Source organism: Entelurus aequoreus, linkage group LG01 (assembly GCF_033978785.1).
Source record: "Entelurus aequoreus isolate RoL-2023_Sb linkage group LG01, RoL_Eaeq_v1.1, whole genome shotgun sequence".
Taxonomy (NCBI): domain Eukaryota; kingdom Metazoa; phylum Chordata; class Actinopteri; order Syngnathiformes; family Syngnathidae; genus Entelurus; species Entelurus aequoreus.
In genome coordinates, this window is record NC_084731.1 from 102,058,626 (window position 1) to 102,084,621 (window position 25,996).

Here is a 25,996-nt window from a genome sequence, read left to right on the forward strand (position 1 = left end):
ATTTGTACGTGCTATTGTAATGTCATTGAATTAGCGTCGTTAGTATTAGCTAATATGCTAACAGGTTTACGAGTATCTGTGTTAGCATTATTAACTTACAATGGCATTCTTTTTGTATTGTTTCAGTTTCACAAATTCCTCCGTAAATTCACCAAAACGTCACCGTGGAGTTATTAAGTTTGTTTAGCTGACTAAAGAGATAGCTTTCACAACTAGTGGGTCCATGATGATGACTTCTGTTTTTTTTGATCATCCGTTTTACTGCCTTGTTACAGCCACTGTTTGCAAACAATTAATGTATGTAAATGAACATTTACTAAATATTCATAGCATAGCAGCTTATCATCCAGTGCGGCTAATATATGTAAAAATATGTATTTCTTCCAAAACTTGTCAAGTATGGCTGAAATACCGGTGCGCTCCATAGTCCGGAAAAATAGGGTATGCCGTGGTGTACTCACTTTACTTGTTGTACCATCGTTTGTGGTATGTAACACACTTTCTTCACAAATTACAGCAACTTTATGTTCAACCAGCTCCTCTTTCACGGCCATTCTCACTAAAACACACGCACAAACCAGGCTTTGAACATGACTTACTCATCAAAAACCTTTCAAGAGTCTTCATTCTTACCAGGCTCTGGCTTGGCAACATACGTTCCCATTCTCCTCCTGAGATTGGGGCGATTCTCACAAACTTCCCTGAGTTCACTTTTACCACAGCCTCTCTGTAAAAGTGTCGAGATGGGGGAAGGGGGACGTTACATGAAGAGGAAACTTAAAACAGAAGTGGGCAGACCACACTCACTTCAGATCGCATCCGTTTTGCACGGCGAGCTATGCTGCAGATCTCCTGGGGCTGCACGGACTGGCGCTGCGGCAGGTCATGTGGGGTGTACTCCTTGTCTTTAGTGTCGTTGGTCAAGGTGGCTCTCTGGAAAGCAAATGAGGACCATGGGATGACAACTTTAGTTTTCTACACGTCACATCTTGACAATATGGTGTGGACAGACTTATAAAAACACAGAAGCCTTTAAAACAAGGCTATTCAACTGCCGGGCTCAGGAATGACACCATGCTAGGCCCCAAGTTCAGTTCAAAACATTTTTCCTACAAACCTAGAGTGCTCCTGTTCTATAGAGGGGCTTGGACCACTAAACACTTTGGCAGATCCTCGCATTGACATTTGAACCTTGCGAGCTGGGGTCCTAACTTGTGATTTACATAACTGAGGCGTTCCTCAAGGCACTTCTCTCTTTTTTGGCACACTTTGTTTTCATAATAAGATTTATGTAAATAAGGTGTTGCTAAAGTCTGGTTACTTCGGAATCTGGGCCCGAGCTCATCTAAGATGGACTGATGCAAAGTGGAAAAGTGTTCTGTGGTCTGACGAGTCCACATTTCAAATTGTTTTTGGAAACTGTGGACGTTGTGTCATCCGGAACAAAGAGGAAAATAACCATCCAGATTGTTCCAGGCGCAAAGTTGAAAAGCCAGCATCTGTGATGGTATGGGAGTGTATTAGTGCCCAAGGCATGGGTAACTTACACACCTGTGAAGGCACCATTAATGCTGAAAGGTACAAACAGGTTTTGGAGCAACATATGTTGCCATCCAAGGAAGGTCTTTTTCATGGACTCCCCTGCTTATTTCAGCAATACAATGTCTAGCTACATTCTGCACGTGTTACAACAGCGTGGCTTCGTAGTAAAAGAGTGCGGGTACTAGACTGGCCTGCCTGTAGTCCAGACCTGTCTCCCATTGAAAGTGTGCGGCGCAATATGAAGCCTAAAATACCACAACAGAGACCCCGGACTGTTGAAAAACTTAAGCTGTACATCAAGCAAGAATGGGAAATAATTCCACCTGAAAAGCTTCAAAAATGTGTCTCCTCAGTTCTCAAATATTTACTGAGTGTTGTTAAAAGGAAAGGCCACGTAACACAGTGGTAAAAATGCCCGTGACAACTTTTTTGCAATGCGTTGCTGCCATTAAATTCTAAGTTAATGATTATTTGCAAAAAAAACGTAAGTTTCTCAGTTCGAACATTAAATATCTTGTACGCAGTGTATTCAATTGAATATGAGTTGAAAAGGATTTGCAAATCATTGTATTCTGTTTTTATTTACCATTTACACAACGTGCCAACTTCAGTGGTTTTGGGTTTTGTAGGTCCTTTCTTTTTCAACATTTGGGCTATTTACCTGCCCAAGAGTTCGGTTCAAAAAACCTGTGAGAGACTCACATTGTTGCATCGAATTCTTAAAAATACTACAGTGCTTTTCAAAAGTTTGACTAACTTTTTTTTGTAGAAGGTCTTAAAAACAGCAGTGCGCTCCTATAACAAAATAGACCTAAATCAAACATCTACTGTAGAGGACGCTGGTTATACAGAATGTCAGGCATGTGAGCACTCTTTGAGAAAAAAAGAAGAAAACTGATAAATAATAAATAAACAAAGAGGAAACTTTCCATTGGCACAAAGTGCTGCCACACAGGCCCCGGAAGGAAATGTTGAAAATGAACACCTTTCCTGCACTTGGGTGCATTTCTACATTATATATTTATCTTTGCATTAATTCTTATCTACCAACCTCTTTTAGTTTTTTGTTTTTTTTTACAATTACATGTCCAATTTAATGTCTTTTTTTGTTGTAATTTACTAACATTATTATCATTGAAAATATAATGTCAAATGATGATGCTAGATTATGCTAACTATGCTAAATAGCGAACTTGTTTCAGGTCCTAAAACTCAGTGCGGCGTTAAGGCCAGAGGAACTACGAGTACCTACGGCTGAGGCCAGCGTTCAACTAATTTTGTTTCAAATCCAATTTTTTTGATATTGTTGTGAGTTTACATAATTCGCCCACGGAATTTTTGTTATTGTTAGAGTGGGAGTTAATTCGCCCACAGAACTTTTGTTATTGTTAGAGTTACGGTCAGACAGGTTTTCACAGGACCCATTTCTGGTGTTTTGTGTTGCACTGAGAAGACACAAATGCTTAGTTACTCCTCTATTGCTGATAAGAAAACAAAGATAGCTCCATCTTTTGACACTCTTCCTTTCATCCTTACACACTACAATATTTCATTAAAAAAACCCGCAACATTTATATTTTGAGGCGGTAATGAATGTTTAAAACTTTCACATGCCTGGAACATACACATAAGTTTAATAGTGACGGGGGAAGTCAAGCCCCTGGTCTTTAGCATTCTAGAAATGTGGCCCCCTAAACACTTTAGTTGAATATCCCTACCTTAGAGGTTTACTTCGACTATATTTTCATCTTAAATCCATTTTAAATGGGTTACTCTTTTAGTGTGTGAAAATGTTCCCTAGGCATATCACTACATTTGATGCAGAGCAGCTGCATACCACAGCAAACAACAGTGATCAACATATCGTTAAAGAAATATAAACCGTATTTTCCGGACCATAGGGCGCACCGGGTTATGAGGCCACTGCCGATGAGCAGGTCTAGTCAGGTCTATTTTCATACAAAAGACGCACCAGATTATAGGGCGCATTAAAGGGGTCATATTTTTGTTTTTGTAAATGTAAAATACTTCCTTGTGGTCTACATAACATGTAATGGTGGTTCTTTGGTCAAAATGTTGCATAGATTATGTTTTACAGATCATCTTCAAGTTGCTTACTGACAGTCGCTTCAGGATGCGACGTTTTGTGGGCGGTCTTATTTACGTGGCTTCGACAGCATATTTTCTCCGTCATCTTTGTTGTAGCGGTGTAGCGTGCAAGGATGGGAGTGGAAGAAGTGTCAAAAGATGGAGCTAACTGTTTCAATGACATTCAGACTTTACTTCAATCAATAACGGAGCAGCACCTCCTCATCCGTGGTTCACCAGTGCAACAACAACACCGGAAATGTGTCCCGTGAAAAACCGTCCGACCGGAACTCTCTAATAGTTAAAAGTTCCTTGGGTGAATAATGTAAACTCACTACACCGGTATGTTTTAGCGCTTTCATGGCGAGTTTATTGACAGATATACAGTAAGTAAGAACTTTACACTACTTTATATTACAAATGGCAACAGCGAAGGATACATGTGCCATAACAAGAAGATAGAGAAAAAGAAGAAGCTTATCGACTACGGCGTCACACGGACTACAAAGGCGGACTCATAAAAATTTCAGGACTTATGCAGATCCCTAATACAGATCAGCAGGTACCAGAAGGTAAGCAAAGTTGGTTTTGCATAATATTGTGAAACAAAAAGGCAGCTAATATGTCTTACCTTATACACACACCATAATAATACTCCTATGATGAAGCACAGTACAATCCTTCAATCGGTGCTGCTTCATAGCTTACCAAAGTCGTACTAAAACATTTGATAGATTTTGAGCGCCATGTGTAATGTTCTATATTTTAAATGGAACATGTAAAATGTTGGTGTTGTTTACTTGAGTCATATTGCAGTCTACACGTATCTCTTACGTGTGACTGCCATCATATTGAAGTCTACACGTACCTCTTATGTGTGACTGCCATCTACTACTCACACTTATCATTTCAACATGTACCAAATAAAATAGCTTTGAGGTCGGTAAGCACAACCAAAATTATTCCGTACATTCGGCGCACCAGGTTATAAGGCGCACTGTCGAGTTTTAAGAAAATGAAAGGATTTTAAGTGCGCTTTACAGTCAGAAAAATACGGTATGTAAAATAAAAAAATATTTTGGTGTTGGCTGTTATTGGATTGGTGTACCGCTATAAAGTGTCAAGCATTGTGTATAATAGCGGCTGCCATTTGTTGAAGAGTATCTGTGTGAAACACTCAATAATAAATCTCTCAGTGGGTGTTTGACCTACTGGAGATAGATAGTGCCAGTAAATCTGTGATGCCAAGACAGTCGCATAGAAAATGAAGCTCACAAGGCCAAACACGACTGACTCCCTGATATCAGACTAGCAAAATACGAAAACAACCTTGGTGGCGTAAAGACTTGTTATGAAACGTACTGGCAGATTGTCTCCAGTCTGGAACAGGTTGTAAGGATAGAGGATCCGCTCATAGTGGGCCCGCAGGTGTGAGCCGACTGCCTTGCCTGACGCAAAGCCCATCTTGATGGAGATTTTAGTCCAGCGGCGGTCTCGGCACACGGCATCGAAGCCTCCCTCCTCATTCACCAGCTGAAGGACAGATCAATAATTTTTTTTAAATGACGTTACCTTCATGTGCAGAAAAACACCGTGACAGAATTTGCAGGCACCTTGTTGAGCTGGTACAGATCTAGAATCTTTCTTTCCACATGGGGAATTTTCAGGGTGCAGCCTTGAAGCTCCCAAAACTTTGCTATTTGATCCAGGAAGTTCAGTTTCACTCTGGTCTGAGCCTAAAACGTGACAATTACAATCAGGCATATTTCAGCACGTGTGAATTGCAAGTAGTGCACACACTTAAAGGGGAACTGCACTTTTTTGAAATGTTGCTTATCATTCACAATCCTCATGCAAGACAAGAACACTTTTTTTAGACATTCTAACTCGTAAATAATGCGAACAAAAGTATGCTTACAATATTCTGACAATAAAGCCTTTAAAAACATCCCAAAAGCCTCCATCAAGGTTTTAGCTACATGATGTAATGTTATGTAATGTAGTAACATTCATAATAACATGTAATCTTTACATATTTTCATCATACTGTAAGTATACATGTAATGTAGTAACATTCATAATAACATGTAATACATACATGATGTAAGTATATATTTAGTGTTGTAACATTCATAATAACATGTCATATATACATGATGTAAGTATATATGTAATGTAGTAACATTCATAACATGTAATATTTACATATGCTGTAAGTATATATGTAATGTAGTATTCATAATAGCATGTAATATTTACATATTTTCATCACACTGTAAGTATATATGTAATGTAGTAAGATTCATAATAACATGTAATATTTACATATTTTCATCATACTGTAAGTATACGGTACATGTAATGTAGTAACATTCATAATAACATGTAATATATACATGATGTAAGTATATATGTAATGTAGTGACATTCATATGTAATATATACATGATGTAAGTATATATGTAATGTAGTAAAATTCATAATAACATGTAATATTTACATATTTTCATCATCCTGTAAGTATATATGTAATGTACCAGTGTTCGTGGTTCGACTGTCCGAGACAATCTTCCCCAGCCGCACATGCTGTCTTCGGTCTGTCAGGAAGTCATTGATCCAACTGCAGAGGGAGTCGGGCACGCTGAGCTGGTAGAGCTTGTCTCGTAGCAGTCCAGGGAGGATGGTGTTGAAGGCAGAGCTGAAGTCCACAAACAGGATGCTAGCGTAGGTTCCTGGGGAGTCCAGATGCTCCAGGATGAAGTGGAGGGCCAGGTTCACTGCATCATCCACAGACCTGTTGGCTCTGTAGGCGAACTGCAGTTGGTCCAGGAGGGGGGCGGTGATGTCCTTGAGGTGGGGCAGAACCAAGCGCTCAAAGGACTTCATGACCACAGACGTCAGCGCAACCGGCCTGTAGTCATTAAGTCCTGTGATCCGTGCTTTCTTGGGGACAGGGACAATGGTGGAGGTCTTAAAGCAGGACGGCACGCGGCATAGCTCCAGAGAGGTGTTAAAAATGTCAGTGAAGACAGGAGCCAGCTGATCCGCGCAGTGTCTGAGAGTGGAGGGGGAGACACCATCCGGCCCAGGGGCCTTCCGCGTGTTCAGCTTCAAGAACTGCCGGCGTACATCCTCTTCTCGGATGGAGAGGGCCTTTAAAGTCCTATGATGTTGTTGGAGTCCTGTGATGTCCTTGGAGTCCTTTAAATCCTTTAATGAAGTGCTGCCGTTGGTGGGAGCAGAGCTTTGATGAGCTGAAGGCCGTTCATGACGACAGTAATGTGTGTTGAGGCCCTGAGCGAGAGTCCAGTCATTCAGGGCCTGGGGGTTTTTGGGCTTATAGTTCATAAGGGCCCTTAGCCCTCTCCAAACGGCCGCAGAATCATTGGAGCGGAACTGTTCCTGTAGACGGTTAGAGTACACAGATTTAGCTTTCTCCACTTCCCTGTTGAAGTGGTACTTCGCTTCTCTGTAGGTACTCCGGTCCCCGCTTCTCCACGCAGCCTCCTTCTTCTTGCGCAGCTGTCGGAGCTTGGGTGTGAACCAGGGCTTGTCGTTGTTATAACAAGCCCTGGTGCGCGTTGGAATGATGCGCGCCTCATTGAACTGTATGTATGAGGTCACAGTGTCCGTATACTTGTCCAGATTGTCCGTGGCCGCTCCAATTGCCTCCCAGTCTGTCGTCTCCCAACATGCACGCAGCTCCTCCACAGCCTCGGCGTTGAAACACTTAATGGTCCTCATAACAGGGTTAGCTAGTTTCAGTCTCTGTCTGTATGAAGGGATTAAGTGCACCATCACGTGATCTGATAGTCCAAGAGCAGCGCGCGTGACTGCATGAAAAGCCTTGCTTATTGTAGTGTAACAGTGATCCAAAGTGTTCTCCTCTCTGGTCGGGCATTTAATAAACTGCCTATACTTGGGTAATTCCTGGCTCAAATTTCCCTTGTTAAAGTCACCAAGCACGATAACAAGAGAGTCCGGAAAAGACCATTCCACATGTAAGACCTGGCCTGCAAGCGTGCGCTGAGCGTCACGCACGTCCGCGCCGGGTGGGATGTAAACAGCCACCAGTATGAATGAAATGATCTCACGCGGTGAGTAAAAGGGCTTACAGTGAATGAAAATATATTCCAGAGAAGGAGAGCAGTGTTTGGACATCGTCACTTTTGTACACCAGCTGTTGTTGATGAAGAAGCAGACTCCTCCCCCTCTTTTTTTGCCGGAGAGCCCCGCGTCTCGGTCCGCGCGGAGAAGATTAAAGCCCTCCAGTTGAACCGCGCTGTCCGGGACACTTGCGCTCAGCCACGTCTCCGTGAAGCACAAAACACAAGATGAGGAAAAGTCCTTGCTTCTTCTCATCAGCAACGCTAGCTCATCTATCTTGTTGGCAAGTGAGCGGACGTTGGAGAGAAAGATGCCTGGTAGAGGCGTGCGTAATCCCCGTCCGCGGAGACGGACAAGGGCGCCCGCTCGCTTCCCTCTTCGGTGCGGTCTCCCTCTTTTGATCACAGAATAGACCAAATCCGCAGCTGACGCTAAGATGACCGGTAATAAGTCCGTAGGGATGATGGATCTGATGTTCAGTAGCTCTTCGTGGGTGTAAGAGCACGCGGACACACAATTTACGCACAAAAACAAACAAAACAGAGCGCACGAGAGCACCGAGGCAGCCTTCATCGACGCCATGATGATGACGATAATGAATACAGTTTAAGACCCATTTCACATCAATACGGGCAAAAAAGTACAAAAATCTTGAAGGAAAATTGGAGGCCCAGAATTACTTGCAAAGTGTATGTATTTATTCACAGCTCTTTCACATTGGAATACAAAACGCTTAAATGAACTAAAATCACCAGGTACCGCTCTGTTGTGAACCAAACATTTGTTTGGAAGTCAGAATAAAACAAATTGCCAAACTATAAACTTCTGACCGGGCAGCACAGTTAATTCCGCCGTGTATTACGTTATAGCGTCCTCAAAAATCTAAACATTTCAAAGAGAGACTGAAGTCTATGCATGTTTTAAAATAAAAGTAATGGCAATAGATTTTTAAGACCTTTCAAAATTATATTTAAGACCTTTTATCAGATTTTAGGAGAATTTTAGACATTTTAAGGTCTTAAATTCAAATTATTGGATTCAAGACTTTTTTAGACTTTTTAAGACCCCGCAGATACCCTGTTAATGTTAGTGCCTATAATAACAATATCGTTAATACTGGGTTAATATTCCAACAATCCATCCATTTTCTACCGCTTGTCCCTTTTGGGGTCGCGGGGGGTGCTGGAGCCTATCTCAGCTGCATTCGGGCGGAAGGCGGAGTACACCCTGGACAAGTCGCCACTTCATCACAGGGCCAACACAGATAGACAGACAACATTCACACTCACATTCACACACTAGGGACCATTTAGTGTTGCCAATCAACCTATCCCCAGGTGCATGTCTTTGGAGGTGGGAGGAAGCCGGAGTACCCGGAGGGAACCCACGCAGTCACGGGGAGAACATGTAAACTCCACACAGAAAGATCCCGAGCCCGGGATTGAACTCAGGACTACTGAGGACCTTCGTATTGTGAGGCATATGCACTAACCCCTGTGCCACCGTGCTGCCCACGGTGGGTTAATATTCAAGTCATTAAATGTAAATGAAGTATTGTTGGCGCATTTTGGACGGTTATTTAGAGGGCTTTGTGAGCGGAATAGAGGAGCTCCCATCTACTCCATTGTAAGATGATTTTTTTTACAAGTTAGAATGCATTAAAAAAAGAGAAACGTGTTCTTTTCTTTCATAAAGATTGTGAATTGTAGACAAAATTCCCCCCAAAAAGTGCAGTTCCCCTTTCATGTGAATCCACGTACCTCCAACTCATTGAGCCTTTGAATGCGCGGTGTGAACTTCAATCGGTCAACATCACAAGCAAATGGAGGTTGCCATTCCTGTTGACAAAAAAACAAACAATGAATGGCACACACAAAACACACATTTCATCTTTTTGCATTTCAATAGAGTTCATGTGTAACAATGAGCTTGTGTGATAATACTGTTATATTTACAAAGCTTTACTAAACAATTCAAATTATGCCAGTGTGTACATCTATATACTACTCGCGAAATGAGTAATTGTGGGCCTTACAGAAGTGTGACTGTTACTACGCCGTGACATACCAGACTGCAACACACCACACAACTTCCTGCAAGACTGCATCAATCTAGACTGCATCAATCTATTGTTGGCAATGAGACACTCAGAAAAATAAACTGACATGAACATGCTACATGTGCCCACACACACTTATGTATTTCTTACCTTCTTGAGACCTCCGAAAAATGCCTACATATAAAAAAGGTAAGCTTATAGTTAATTATTTTAATGTTTGTTTGTAATTGGTTTTTAATCTTCATTATTTACTTCAAGTTATTACAGTATGTCTCTAAATACATATTGTTTTATTAATTTTGGCTAAAGGGGGTGCATTTCATTTTCTTACACACTTTTTACATATGTTGGCCAGAGTGGGAGCACTTCAAATTTTTACACTCACTTGTTATTTCATATGTCGACCAGAGGGGGGGGGGCACTTTTAAAAACAAGACAGTCAATTTGAAAAATCCCTCCTTTTTGGGACCACCCTAATTTAGATAGATTTCACCACCAGGGGTCCAAATGAGACATTCTCTATTAGATGCAATGGTTTTCCGTATTGGGACCATGATTTCGGTCCTAACTTGTTCACCGGTCCTCATATGGAAGGTACTTTTTTTTTTGTTGATGTCTCAAGAAAGGTAGGTTTTTTGGTTTTTGTCATAAAAAAATACAATCATGTGTGCTTACGGACTGTATCCCTGCAGACTGCATTGATCTATATTGATATATAATGTAGGAACCAGAAATATTAATAACAGAAAGAAACAACCCTTTTGTGTGAATGAGTGTAAATGGGGGAGGGATGTTTTTTGGGTTGGTGCACTAATTGTAAGTGTATCTTGTGTTTTTTAAGTTGATTTAATAAAAAATTAAAAAATATTAAAAATAAAAAAATATTAAATTCTTCCAATCAATCCACGGACAGGTACCAGGCCGCGGCCCGGTGGTTGGGGACCACTGCTCTACGCCATTGTCTGCGAGGGTGTGTGTATGTGTGTGTGTGTGTGTGGGGGGGGGGGGGGGGGAGCATGGTCAAAGACAGGAACAGACCAACAAAGCAAATTGGAGAGCCGACTCCATTCACAGCTGCCCACTAGCTCTTAGTCCGCGCAGATGAGCGAGAATCCGTCCAGGGAGACCAAAGTGTCCGATACATGCTCATTCAGCCAGAGCCCCGTAAAACTCGTCCATCCCGACGCTCAACGCCACCTCTTCCTCCGCATAAGCAGCAGCTGACCAAAATGCCAAAAGGCTCCCCCAGGTCCAAGTCCCCCAAAAAGCAGCGCAGTCGCGCAGTCCCAACGGGGCCCGAACCAAAAGGGAAACACCAAGAATACACAAGAGCACAGAGCTCCTGCAACCAGCAGCCACTAGGTGACACTTGGGCAAATGTTGAAGTGCCATAATCTGGATTTTGAGCCCATTACACAAGTCAAATATCACAATCCACAACACATTATTGGGGAAAACTGGGCACATAAAGATTAGTTAATTACTAAAAAAAAAAGTCTACTCTATCAAAATGGATGACAAAGTAAAGCACTGACAGAAGATTGTGTTTGGATTTCAAAATACTTTCACACAAACTTTATTTTGATGGCCTTAGAAAAGTGATGGTAAAAAGCGACTGATATTTCATGAGCATCAAGGTAGGTTGCAGCGTGTTGGACGCCACAATCACAGAAGTAGTTTGATTCAGTCAACTATTGACTTCCTGTTGTCATCCCAGGTACCCAGAGTCCTATTTGCATATACAAATATGGCCTTTTAATAATGCTAACCCATTCATCAGTAAAATAAAGCAGCGAGCCGCACTGCACCTATCAAGTTGTCTGCAACACTTTCACATCTCCTAGTGTTCTCCTGCAAAAGAAATACTCTTGATACTAAACCAATTCTTTCTGTACTGAACAAAACTTAGGGTACTTCAAGATTTGAAGTATTTAGGAGCTGGGCTGGATTTAAAATAAAAAATTTCTGACATAAGAAATCATTTAACAACAATGATTATGCCATATTACAATTTCTTTATCACAAGCTGGACACTGACAAATAAATCCGCACTTAAATTGGTGCAAGTTATTTATAAAACAACATTAATAGTGCGAGATCAAAGGCCCATCATGCAGGATACCCAAGAAATACAAACTACTCAATTGGGGAAAAACGTAATAAAGTATGCTGATTCAGTTCTTGTGATTAAAATTCCTAACGACCTTGCACCTGCACCTCCTCTCAAACTCTTTATGAGGCAAACGGGACAAGGAGCTCCGGCTCCAGAGGGGACTGTTTGGTGCCGTTAAAAGAAAAATGGCTACTTTCCATATTAAAACACGGAAGACAATTCCTGTTAACAAGGGGTGTGGGAAAAATTGATTCAAATTCGAATCGCGATTCTCACGTTGTGCGATTCAGAATTGATTCTCATTTTTTAAAAATCTTTTTTTTTTTTTTTTTAATTAATCAATTCAACAAAACAATACACAGCAATACCATAACAATGCAATCCAATTCCAAAACCAAATCCGACCCAGCAACACTCAGAACTGCAATAAACAGAGTAATTGAGATGAAACACAAACACGACACAGAACAAACCAAAAGTAGTGAAACAAAAATGAATATTATCAACAGTATCAATATTAGTTACAATTTCAACATAGCAGTGATTAAAAATCCCTCATTGACATTATCATTAGACATTTATAAAAAAAATAAAATAAAAAAAAGAACAATAGTATCACAGTGGCTTACACTTGCATCGCATCTCATAAGCTTGACAACACACTGTGTCCAATATTTTCAAAAAGGTAAAATAAGTCATATTTTTGGTTCATTTAATACCGTAATTTCCGGACTATAAGCCGCTACTTTTCCCCCTCGTTCTGGTCCCTGCGGCTTATACAACGGTGCGGCTTATTTACGGCCTGTTCTTCTCCGACACCGACGAAGAGGATTTCAGTGGTTTTAGTACGCAGGAGGAAGACGATGACACAATGATTAAAGACTGACTTTTCATATACCGGTAGGCTGGTTATTTTGATAACGTACAGGCGAGCACTTTGTATTACTTTGCACCATTGTATTATTTGTACTCTGCACGAATGCTGTTCGCCATGTCAAAGATGTGAAAGTTTGATTGAATGATTGAAAGATTTATTGTTAATAAATGGGACGCTTTGCGTTCCCAAACAGTCATCTCTGTCCCGACAATCCCCTCCGTGGTAGCAGGAACCCCTATATACTACGGTAATTACACATCAAAACCCTGCGGCTTATAGTCGGGTGCGGCTTATATATGGAGCAATCTGTATTTTCCCCTAAATTTAGCTGGTGCGGCTTATAGTTGGGTGCGGCTTATAGTCCGGAAATTACGGTAGTTAAAACAAATTTACATTATTGCAATCAGTTGATAAAACATTGTCCTTTACAATTATAAAAGCTTTTTACAAAAATCTACTACTCTGCTTGCATGTCAGCAGACTGGGGTAGATCCTGCTGAAATCCTATGTATTGAATGAATAGAGAACCGTTTTGAATAGGAAAAAAATCGTTTTTGAATCGAGAATCGTGTTGAATTTAAAAACAAATCTATTTTGAATCGAATCGTGACCCCAAGAATCGATATTGAATCGAATCGTGGGACACCCAAAGATTCACAGCCCTACTGTTTTTTTTTTTTTATTTTATTTTATTTTTTTATTTTTTTTATTTCAAACAACATTTTAAAAAAAAACACAAGATACACTTACCATTAGTGCATCAACCCAAGAAAACCCTCCCTCCCCCATTCACACTCATCCACACTCATTTACACAAAAGGAGCTGTCTCTTTCTGTTATTAAAAAAAACAACAACTTCTGGTTCCTACAGTATAGAACAATACAGTCTGCAAGGGATACAGTCATTCGAGCACACATGATTGTGTGTGGTGCTGGTCCACTAACATTTTCACTAATCACTATTTTTTATGTAATTGTTTTTAAATTTGTTTTACTTTCAAACAAAACAAACAAAGGACCTTAACTTCACCAGACCGGGTTGTCAATAAAATCAGATTGTTCAAAAGGGTTCTTAAAACCAGGTCCAGTTCAGATTACGTCCAGATCGGGCTCAGCAACACACACCTTCACCCATGTACACCAAAAACCAGGGAACACAACAGGTTGCATACAATCCACAAACAAAAATACATTTTCAAATTAAGCACCCATGTACAGTCCACATCACATCCAAGTCGAAGTCAGCAACACATACCTTCATTTATGTACACTTAAAATAGGGAATACAACAACAGATTGCATATCATATATAAACAAAATTACATTTTCAAAATAAGCCTTTGAGGACTTCCCATCTTTTTTTATGTTTTTTGGCATCATTATCGTTTTCAACCATATAATTTTCTAAAGTTAAAAAATACTGAATAAATGTTTTAAAGAAAGAAATACTAAGTGAATATCTGTTTTTTGCCTTAAAAATAAACCTTTTACCGAGTACTATAATTAAATTGACTAAATCATGATTGTCAATGAACTCTCCTAAAATAACAGAAACCACATCAAGCTTCATAAACAAACCAATCTTTAAACACATTTTTTCAACTTCCACCCAAAATGAAGACACAATATGACAATACCAAAACAAATGTAAGGTGGATTCAGGCTCCTGACAACAAAATCGGCAATCATCTGACTCTGTCATATTCCATATTTTTAACATTTTTCCCGTGGGTAGGAAGTTATAAATAGTTTTAATTTGAAAATAACGATTTTGCACATCGATAGTGGTTTTGTAGATTAATTTGAATATTGCATCCCACGGCAACGGGCAGTCAAAAAAGTCCTCCCATTTTCCATATGTGTTGTATGGGGCAGCCTTCAAAGATTTCTTTATTAAATAAAACTTATATATTTTTCTATTTATTTTAGTTCCTTTTTGCCAACTAGAATTTCTTATTAAGGGCTTACAAACTAATAATTTAGTAGTTCCATAATTAATTTGTTTCCATCTTTTCCCAATGACTCCAGTTAGTTGATTAAATGAAAAGCTTGAACAAGCATCACCATACATAGTTGTAAATTCATCATATTTCATAATTTTTCCATTCTCATTGATAATGTCATTGACAAAAATGATTCCTCTTTCAAACATATTTTTCCAAAAGAAAGGCTTTCCATCTATTACAATATTAGAGTTCATCCATATTATTTGCTGCAAAATATCATCTCTTTTTTCTGGTACATAAAATTGAAAACACCACCATGAGTGGATTGTTTCCTTTATGAACCCCGCCATGTTTCCCAGCAGACTCTCTACATAAGGAAAATGGGAGGGGATCACTTGTAAAAAAGGATACAATTTCTTTTGATACAATACATGTTTTCTGTCCAACAGGACACTTGTGTACCACTCAGTGTTTAAATACATCTTTGGAACAATTGATGCTTTTAAAGACAGACACATAGCTTCAAGGTTGAGAAGTTTCAAGCCCCCATATTCATATTCATTGTACAAAACCTTTCTTTTAATCCTTTCTGGTTTGCCGTCCCAGACTAAATCGAAGACCCTCCGCTCATAAATATTAAAAAAGTTTTGTGATGGAGCTGGTAATGACAAAAACAAATAAATAAATTGAGGAATAATTAACGAGTTGACAATAGATATTTTACCATACAAGGTTAAGGATTTCCCTTTCCATAATTGCATAATTTTATCCAGCTTTCTTAGTCGATTATCATAATTTACTGAGCCTAGATCTTCCAGGTTCTCTGGGACAACAACACCAAGTATGTTAACTGGTCCATCTGTCCACAAAACAGGCACTTTGCATTCCATTCGAAAGGACGTTCCCTTTAGATTTCCGATCCTTAATATTTTACATTTATCATAATTTAGCTTAAGCCCAGATTGCTGTGAAAATATGTCCAAAAGATCAAGAAGGTTTTGCAGACAATGAGGATTGGGGCTTATAAAGAAGCTTGTATCGTCTGCATACATTGTTATTTTACTTTCAATATTATTATTACTGAGCCCTTCAATATTTTTATTCAATCTAACTTTAATCGCCAATATTTCCATAGCAATAATAAATAAGTATGGAGACAAAGGGCACCCTTGTTTTAGACCTCTTAATAGAGGTATTGTCCCAGAGATGTATCCATTATTGATAATTCTACAATTAGTTTTATTATATAGCGTCTTGATCCAGTGTAATACGGAGTTGCCAAAATTGAAAAAAACTAAGCTTTTACAAATAAAATCCAAGCTAATTTTGTCAAAAGCCTTCTCCAGGTCGGCTACAAAAATTAATCCTCTTTTATTTTCCATATTATAATTCTCTATAATTTCTAATAACTGTGTAATATTGTTTCCTATATTTCTTCCTTGTAGGAAGCCTGATTGATCTTGGTGAATAATATTTGACAAAACAGACTTAAGTCGTGTAGCCAAACATTTTGCCAGGATTTTAGCATCATAACACTGAAGTGTTATTGGCATGTCAGCAGACTGGGGTAGATCCTGCTGAAATCCTATGTATTGAATGAATAGAGAACCGTTTTGAATAGGAAAAAAAATCGTTTTTGAATCGAGAATCGTGTTGAATTTAAAAACAAATCTATTTTGAATCGAATCGTGACCCCAAGAATCGATATTGAATCGAATCGTGGGACACCCAAAGATTCACAGCCCTACTGTTAACGTAAGGACTTCATAAGAACTTGGAAAATGGGCTGCTTGGAAGCCAACATTGAAATGAAAGTCGATAAGCTGCTAGTATTGGAAATGCAAATGATGAAATATGTATGTTATCAATTGTGTTAAGTATTGATGACATTTACAAGAGGCATGTGTGACAGTGAGTGTCAAGGGTTGTCCCGATACCAATATTTTGGTACCGGTACCAAAAAGTATTTAGATACTTTTATAACTAAAGGGGACCACAAAAAATTTAACTGTCTTTATTTTTAACAAAAAATCTTAGGGTACCTTAAAGATATGTTTCTTATTGCAATTAAGTCCTTAAATAAAATAGTGAACATACTAGACAACTTGTCTTTTAGTAGTAAGTAAACAAAGACTCCTAATTAGTCTGCTGATGTATGCAGTAACATATTGTGTCATTTATATTCTATTATTTTCTCAAAATTATGAGGTACAAACTGTAAAAATTGATTATTAATCTACTTGTTCATTTACTGTTAAAATCTGCTTATTTTGTGTTTCAACATGTTCTATCTACACTTCTGTTAAACAACCGAAGAATAAATGATTATTACATTTTGATACTTTACATTAGTCTTGGATCATACCACAAATTTGGGTATCGGTCCGATACCAAGTAGTTACAGGATCATACATTGGTCATATTCAAAGTCCTCATGTGTCCAGGAACGTATTTCCTGAGTTTATAAACATAATATGAATTTTTTAAAAAGGAAAAAAGATTTTGACAGAGTAAAATAATTACTGTAATCATAGTAGTATCGATTAGACACGCTCCTGTACTTGGTATCATTACAGTGGATGTCAGGTGTAGATCCACCCATGGCGTTTGTTTACATTGTGACGCCGTTGAGCTACGGTGTGTAGTGAAGCATGTTTAGCTATGCCTCGTCCTCCAGTGATAATGTTACGTGTAAGAAACGTACTTTATTTGTTGCCATGCAGGCGAGGATTAGTGATTTAGAAGTAGCTAATACACTGCCGACTGCGGATGGATGTCAGCCGCCAGCTAGCTAGCCATGTCTTAAAGCACCTCTTCCTGAGGGTGTTTCAGTGTTATAACTTCACATTTATCTTTACTTTTTACACCAAAATGCATCCATTCTCTCTTTTCTGTCTACACACTGTGTCTGCTTGTAAGTACGCCATGTGTGTGCGCTGCCAAACATGCTTCTCTGCTCCTAAAACCAGCAATGTCATGACGATGCGCCATCATGCCCGTTAAAAAAACAAAACAGTACTTTCTAGAGGTGGTATAGTACAGAATATGATTCATTGGTATCGCGGTACTATACTAGTACCGGTATACCGTACAACCCTAGTCTACAGCAGTCTTGGTTACATTTTTAATATTGTAAATCTGTGTAGCATGTTTTGAATGTGTTTGTCTTCATTTCAAAATCAATTTGAGATGGAAATTAGCCATTGGCTACAGTCTCACATAATTAGATGTTAAATGTCACTTATGTATTGTCCCTTTTAGATAAACTCACTCCCAACACATAATCAAAAACATCCCAGACATTAACAATGGATTCAGACTAATAATGTCAACAATGCCAGCACAACTCCAATCCAATTTGACATTGTTTACATTGTCTGTTTATGTGGAACATGTACACATCAAGTATGATACATCACATACATTTCATTTTTCTTTACAAAATTCCCGAAAAGGAGGAAGAAGCAAAGCTTATTTAATCCTACCCCTTTTCCGCATCATAGCAATTACTAACACATATGTTCTCGATTAGTGACACAACTAACATCAAATATTTCTAAATACAACAATTGTGTTCATACATAGTTAAGTCAGTGAAGTCAGTAATGATTCACTTCATGAAATGAATAACATCTCAATTTCAGTAAGCTCAAGACATTTGTCATAATTCTTCTACCTTGTCGTATGAATAGTCCCTTACACTGAATCATATTAGTACATTGTTTATTAATCCATTCCATCATTTAATTCCACACACTGATATGCTAAAGGTTTTAAGTGTTGTACGTGCATAAAATGTTTTAAGTTACATTTCTCCTCTTTTGTTGAGAAGAAGTGTTGTACATTCTTGGCTGGCAGGTTATAGTTTGCTTGGTACATCATTTTAGACAAACTATTGATCCCCAAGGGAAACTGTTCTTAATTGTTCATTAGCTGTTTGCAAATGCACCACATGATTGAATTTCAATATTTTTGATACCATAAATAAAGGATGTTAGTGTTCTTTTTATCCAACATTGTTTTATTCTAGCTGATATTTTTTGTAACACAGTTAGCGAGTGAAGTGTACATTTGTAATTATTTAGCATATTTCTGCAGAGAATATGGAGTGATTTTTTTGTACAATACATAGTTTATTCATTATTGATGTATTCCTTATGTTGCATATTTTTATATGAGATTTCCAGTTCATTTGATCATCTTTTACACTCAAAAATGTGATTTAGTTTACTTTTTTCATGTTTACTCCGTCTATTTGTATTTGTGTTTGACTTTCTCTTCAATCGTTCAATCTTCTTTCAATGAATGTTCTGCAATTTGTCGTCCCCAAAGTAAGAACTGAACTGGGCAAGAAAGCATTTAGGTTTTCAGCAGCGAAGGCTTGGAATAACCTACAATCGAATATTAAACTTCAAACCCTTGTTACGTTGAATGAGTTTAAAGCTTCTGTGAAAGGACTGCAGTCTACCTTGTCTGTATGCACATGTGTTATGTGAGCAAGTTTTAATGTCGTAAATGTGATGTTTTATGTATTTGTTTACTGTTTTTAATGTAACCTTGCTGCTGCCCTCTTGGCCAGGTCTCCCTTGGAAAAGAGATCTTTGATCTCAATGGGATTTTACCTGGTTAAATAAAGGCTAATAATAATAATAATAATCGTTACCGAATATCATTATCTTGGTTTTACTGAGATTAAAGAATAGTCTGTTTTTGTCACATAAAAACACACTGAATATTTAAATACTACCAACATATGGTATGATGCAGCTTGTTCGACAACTCAATCACAGAATTAGTTTGATTCAGTTTACTATTGACTATAATAAACCCTTCCTGTTGTCATTTTAGGGACTGAGTTGCCAATGCAAATTTGGCTTTTTTTAATAATTCAAACAAATTCAACAATTAAATCATATATATTCCAGACATTAACAATGGATTCAGACTAATGTCAATGACGCAAACACAACTCCATTTCAATTTGACATTTTTTTTTAAACATTATTAGGCAAATTAAGCGTGGACACACCATTGACAAAGCACACACAATGCATGGTAAATATAGCTTGATCTTTAATAAAAGATGAAGTTGTGTATAAAAACTAATATTTATATGACCAATGTCAAGTTAAAAAAGTGCGAGTTAACGCAGAATTATCCTCAGCTTAAATCAAAATTGGATTAAAATAAATTTGAGGCCTAAATAAATGCTTAATACACATTTAGCAGTAAACAGCGAGGAATAAAACAATGTTTCTTTGTGTTAGTTTCCTAAATAAAAGAGCAACCGTTTCGTCTACTGTGATAAAAGGGTCCCTTTTCTCCATAAACAGTTGGCCACTGATCACGTAGCTGTGTCAGACTAGTGCAAAGTAATCTTAAAAAACAGTCTTATTGCATTTAACTACAATAAAAAGTGGATTTTATCAAATTATTAGAATGAGTGGTTAAATTAACGACAATAGTCCAAAAAAAACCCTACTACTTACGGCCCGAATGTAAACAATTTCCATTATTTTTGTCAAATAAAACCCCCCACTGAATATTTAAATACCATCTAGATATGGTATGATGCAGCTTGTTCGACACCTCAATCCCAGAATTAATTTGATTCAGCCTACAGTTGACTATAATAAACCCTTCTTGTTGTCATTTTAGGGACTGAGAATCCTAGTTGCCAATGCAAATTTGGCCTTTTAATAATCCATACAAATCCAACAATTAAATCATATATATTCCAGACATTAACAATGGATTCAGACTAATAATGTCAATGATGCAAGCATAACTCCATTTCAATTTGACTTTTAAAAAAAAAATTAATAGGCAAATTAAGCGTGGACACACCCTTGACAAAGCAGTGGCTTCTCAACCTAACACAATGCATGGTAAATATGGGTTGGTCTTTAATAAAGATGTGTTTAAAAAACAATAATTATATGACCAATGTCAAGTTAGGAAATTGCGAGTTAACGCAGAATTATCCCCAGTTTAAATCAAAATTGGATTAAAATTAATTCGAGGCCTGAATAAATGTTTAATACACATTCAGGAGTAAACAGCGAAGAATAAAATAATGTTTCTTTGTGTTAGTTTCGTAAATAAAAGAGCAACCGTTTCGTCTATTGTGATAAAAGGGTCCCTTTTCTCCATAAACAGTTGGCCACCGATCACGTAGCTGTGTCAGACTAGTGCAAAGTAAGCTTAAAACACGGTCTTATTGCATTTAACTACAATAAAAAGTGGATTTTATCGAGTTATTAGAACGAGTGGTTAAATTAACGACAATAGTCCAAAAAAAACCCTACTACTTTGCGGCCCGAATGTAAACAAATATCATTATTTTTGCTTTTATTTACACTTAAAAGTAGGAATTTTTTTTTTACAAATGGTACACTAGAATAAGCAAATGTTTGAGAGTTGATGACGTTTAAAAGTGTGTTTTTTGACGGATTGAAGCTAGCGATAGCGAACACAACACAGCTCTCGCTCAGGCTAGCTGACAATCCAAACTCCGCCATGTTGAAACGTCTAAAAACACAACTTTGACTGCGACTTAACGCTCCTTCCTCGTCCACGGCGGAAAGCCCGGCCGCGACACAAACCGTGGGATACGCGGAGGGAGGCTTACCGGCGGAGGTCGGACTTTGCAGATGCCAGTTTTCTCGGCAATGGGCCGTATTTTGTTAATGTAGGCAAAAGGGTCAGCGAATTCCTCCCAGCTGGGCTCAAAGACAGGACACTCCGGGGGAGGAAGGAACTCATTCGGCTGAGGTTGACTCATTCTTGCATCTTTTCCGTGGCGGCCGGTGGGATTGTGTTGCCCGTGGATGCTGCTTTTCTCAATGTATTGCCTTTGAATCGCAGCTTTCAGTTGGTGTCCATTCTCCACTCATTCAACTCAAAGAGAATTATCTAGTTGGAAGGGATTGGGCGAGGGGTGGGGTGGGGGGGAGCATGTGCTTCCGCTTCGAAAAGTAGAGACCTAGAAATGACTTGTTACGAGCACACTCTCTCGCGTCACCTTCCACAATTACACATAAATAATGTTTACGTATCTTTGATATCATTTAACCCATAAACATACTCGGATATCGTCCCAGTCGACTTGATTGGATGGACTCCATACTTAAATGCCACTTCAGGTTATTGTAAGATAATCAGAAAAGAACGTCAGGGAAGTTAACATTTGTACAGTTAGCGCTTTATTTGTTATCGCGGCTTATTTGTTCAGTGGTTTCCTCACAGACGATTACTCCCTTGTTTGTGTGCGTTAGATGTAGACGTCGGGACATGACGGTCTCGTCACAGGGAAAGCGGGGATGCCGCTGCGCTCTATCTAAGCCCGCCCTGCTGGACCGAAATCAAAGACACTCCGCACGGTTCTTAAATCGAACTCATCCACTAGATCGCTCCGCCGCGGCCGGATCTCTGTTTTTAAATGGTCTAGAGGAGCCTGATGATTGGGTGGACAGGAGGCACAGTTCAGCTGTTTGTGAAAATAACGTTTAAATATGTATTTTATTCAAATGCATATCATCTTTACGGGATAATCATGAATCCAAATGTTGGCTTATTAAATGCTTTTGAAATTAATACATTTACACTGTGAACTTTATTTTGAAAATATCCTTTGATTGACTTATTTAATATACAGTAGACGGAAATACTGTGTCGAGCTAGTTTCCTTTCATCCGTCGCCACTTTGGGTCAAAACTTGCACACAAACCGGAGTTCGTATTCTTGTTGGTGATTGGTGGGATTCCGTCGAGTGGGCGGGGCAAAGCTTTTGATGGACAGATTGTGGTAAAGTCAAACAACATCAAAACATCGCATGAAAACAAATGGTTATGCTGACACCAAGCGGTATAAAATATGTTTACACTCAAAGGCTAAATTATGGTTGCCTTCAGAGGGCCGTTTTTAACAGTGAATAATATACAATATGAATATAAATGTGTATATAAAAGTTAAAGTTAAAGTACCAATGATTGTCACACACACACAAGGTGTGGCGAAATTATTCTCTAACATGTGTATGTCTTTTTTTACGTACGCTGTACAAAACCAAATCTTTAGCTTGTACTGTATAAAACTGGCAGCTCAGTCGATCGCCACAATTTTACCATATTAGTTTTTTTTATTTATTTACAGCACATAAAATAAAATAAAAATACATGGAATCAAATTAAATGGAATGGAAAAACGGTACCACTGTTTTTTTACGTAAAAAAAAAAAATCATGCACATTTTTTATACTGTAAAATCTACAGTTGTTGTGTTTTATAGTGTATTATTACTTTATTTTGAAAGTGGATTTTTCTGTAAAAAATATTTTACTGTAAAAATTTTACATAAACAGTTTGTTGGATTGCTTTGAAATCATGAATCAAGCAGATATTTAAGTATGTATTTTTGTTTGAACAATAACATTGTTTTAAAATGTATGATGATATAATCCATCCATCCAATTCCTACCGCTTGTCCCATTTGGGGTCACGCGGGGAGAGGGCTATTTCCACGCTTTCGGGGGCCACACAAATTGATGTGGCGGCCCCTTGAGTTTGACACATGTAATTTAAAATGTAATTTCTAGAAATTTTAGGAGCTATTTACTTTTTGATCATTGACATTACATCACCATCTTGATCCTAGCATGAATAATTATATTTTGTTTAATCTAGTTTAAAAATAAATATTAAAATAAGATATTTTGGTTTCACCCACAGATGAAATCTTGTTTAAAAATTCTGAAACATCTCTAGAATGCGTAATCTAAGAATTTCACGTTAAATAATGCTTGTTTTCAGATTAAAATGATTATTTCTATCTTAAAAATACTGCCAATTTTGAAATATACAAATCTTAATTTAGAGTGCCTTATCAAGTACAATTAACTAGCCGCACGGACCGAACATTTCACCAGTTTTTTATATATATTTTTTCCTAAAATGTAGTATTTTTATCTTATATTTTGTCAGCTCTTTTGCAGTGTACAAGACATATGTGTGTACAAGAGATGACCTGTTGCACACAAACCGGAGTTCGTATTCTTGTTGGTGATTGGTGGGATACCGTCAAGTGGGCGGGGCAAAGCTTTTGATGGACAGATTGTGGCAAGTCAAACAACATCAGTTGCTTGCATGAAAACAAATGGTTATGCTGACACCAAGCGGTATAAAATATGTTTACACTCAACAAAGCCTAATTATGCAGGAGCAATGTATTCAGTAGTGTTTTACTACTGCAGGGCAAATTATTAGCCACTTGCCTAGATTTAAAACTTTTTTTTCTAGAGGGTTCCCAAGCTTTCAAGAGTTATTTAACGTGGACCCCGATTTAAACAAGTTGAAAAACTTATTCGGGTGTTACCATTTAGTGGTCAATTGTACGGAATATGTACTGTACTGTGCAATCTACTAAAAAGTTTAAATCAAAAATTCAATCAATCAAAATGTACTGTTTAATCATTGACATGAATAATTATATTTTGTCTGATCTAGTTTAAAAATGTTAAAATAACTATTAAAATAAGATATTTTGGTTTTCCCCACAGAGAAAATCTTGTTTAAAGATTCTGCAACGTCTCTGGGGCGGTTTAGCTCAGTTGGTAGAGTGGCCGTGCCAGCAACTTGAGGGTTCCAGGTTCGATCCCCACTTCCGCCATCCTAGTCACTGCCGTTGTGTCCTTGGGCAAGACACCTTACCCACCTGCTCCAAGTGCCACCCACACTGGTTTAAATGTAACTTAGATATTGGGTTTCACTATGTAAAGCGCTTTGAGTCACGAGAGAAAAACCGCTATATAAATATAATTCACTTCACTCTAATCTAAGAATTACTATTTGAATAATGCTTGTTTTCAGATTAAAATACTTATTTCTATCTTAAAAATCCTGCTAATTTTGAAATATAAAAATCTTAATTTAGGTGCCTTATCAAGTAAAATGAACTAGCTGCATGGAGCGATCATTTCATTAGTTTTTAGTATTTTTTTTCCTAAAATGTAGTATTTTTATCTCATATTTTGTCAACTCTTGTTTGCAGTGTACCAGACGACACAAGAGATGAGCAGGTAGACCATGTTCATCTTTTATTAATCATACCATTTAATGAACAGCAGGAATCAAATGTGTGAGTGGAGCAAGTTTCTGAGGGTTTAAAAGTCACTTCCTGTGTGATGGAACTACGCATGATTGACTCGCTCTATGGCCACATAGTAACGTCTCTTGTCATCCAAACAGTGCCAGCCAATGGGTCCGATCTCACAGTCTGCACAGATGAGATATTTGATCCTCCCCACGTCGTTAGTGAAGCCCACGTTCTCAAAATCAAACATTTCCCCCACTAACCAGTGGGCAGTCAGCGTGTCCCCGTCCACCGAGCCGTCTGTGGGGCTGAGGCTGCTCTTTTTACGCATGGATGGCAGGATCAGCTGAATGGAGAAAACGGCACTTTTAATTGGACGTCCGAATGCATCGTGGCTGTGGACAAAACATGAAGTAAATAATACTGCCATGAATATTTCTTTTTGTCCTCAAAATTATACACACAATACCCATATCTTTCTAGAGATTTTTTCAAATGTATTAAAAATAAAAAATGACATGTACATAAGTGTTCACAGCCTTTACCATGAAGCTCAAAAGTGAGATAAGGTGCTTCCTGTTTTACCTGATCATCATTGAGGTGTTCCTACAGCTTCATTGGAGTCCACCTGTGGTAAATCCAGTTGGTTGGACGTGATTTGGAAAGGCACACACCTGTCTATATTAGGGTTGTCCCGATACCAATATTTTGGTACCGGTACCAAAATGTATTTCGATACTTTTCTAAATAAAGGGGACTACAAAAAATGGCATTATTGTTTTTATTTGAATAAAAAATGTTAGGGTACATTAAACATGTTTATTATTGCAATTTAGTCCTTAAATAAAATAGTGAGCATACTAGACAACTTGTCTTTTAGTAGTAAGTAAACAAACAAAGGCTCCTAATTAGTCTGCTGACGTATGCAGTAACATATTGTGTCATTTATATTCTATTATTTTGTCAACATTACGAGGGACAAACTGTAAAAATTGACTATTGATCTACTAGTTCATTTACTGTTAATATCTGCTTACTTTCTGTTTCAACATGTTCTACCGTATCTACACTTCTGTTAAAATGTAATAATCACTTATTCTTCTCTTGTTTGATACTTTACATTAGTATTGGATGATACCACACATTTAGGTATCGATCCGATGCCAAGTAGTTAC

The 25,996-nt window shown here is 38.1% G+C and overlaps 2 protein-coding genes across 4 annotated transcripts in view; both read right to left on the bottom strand.

Moving 5' to 3' along the window:
• LOC133660715 (lysine-specific demethylase 5B-B-like) overlaps positions 1-21,680 on the bottom strand; it is a 72,742-nt gene extending 51,062 nt beyond the window's left edge. The window contains exons 1-7 of one of the 2 annotated variants that reach the window (XM_062064299.1): positions 21,364-21,680; positions 9,498-9,575; positions 5,244-5,366; positions 4,993-5,163; positions 808-933; positions 634-727; positions 462-559 (exon numbers count right to left, since the gene is read on the bottom strand). In XM_062064299.1, coding sequence (XP_061920283.1) covers positions 462-559; positions 634-727; positions 808-933; positions 4,993-5,163; positions 5,244-5,366; positions 9,498-9,575; positions 21,364-21,516 — 843 coding nt within the window. In that variant the 5' untranslated portion in view covers positions 21,517-21,680. The remainder of the gene's footprint in view (positions 1-461; positions 560-633; positions 728-807; positions 934-4,992; positions 5,164-5,243; positions 5,367-9,497; positions 9,576-21,363) is intronic. The other variant, XM_062064305.1, reaches the window with a different exon arrangement.
• A 3,129-nt stretch (positions 21,681-24,809) lies between these two features.
• Positions 24,810-25,996, bottom strand: part of LOC133645873 (guanine nucleotide exchange factor MSS4-like) — a 10,564-nt gene continuing 9,377 nt past the window's right edge. For both annotated transcript variants that reach the window (XM_062040796.1, XM_062040804.1), the window contains exon 3: positions 24,810-25,167. In XM_062040796.1, the coding sequence (XP_061896780.1) occupies positions 24,919-25,167 (249 nt within the window). In that variant the 3' untranslated portion in view covers positions 24,810-24,918. The remainder of the gene's footprint in view (positions 25,168-25,996) is intronic.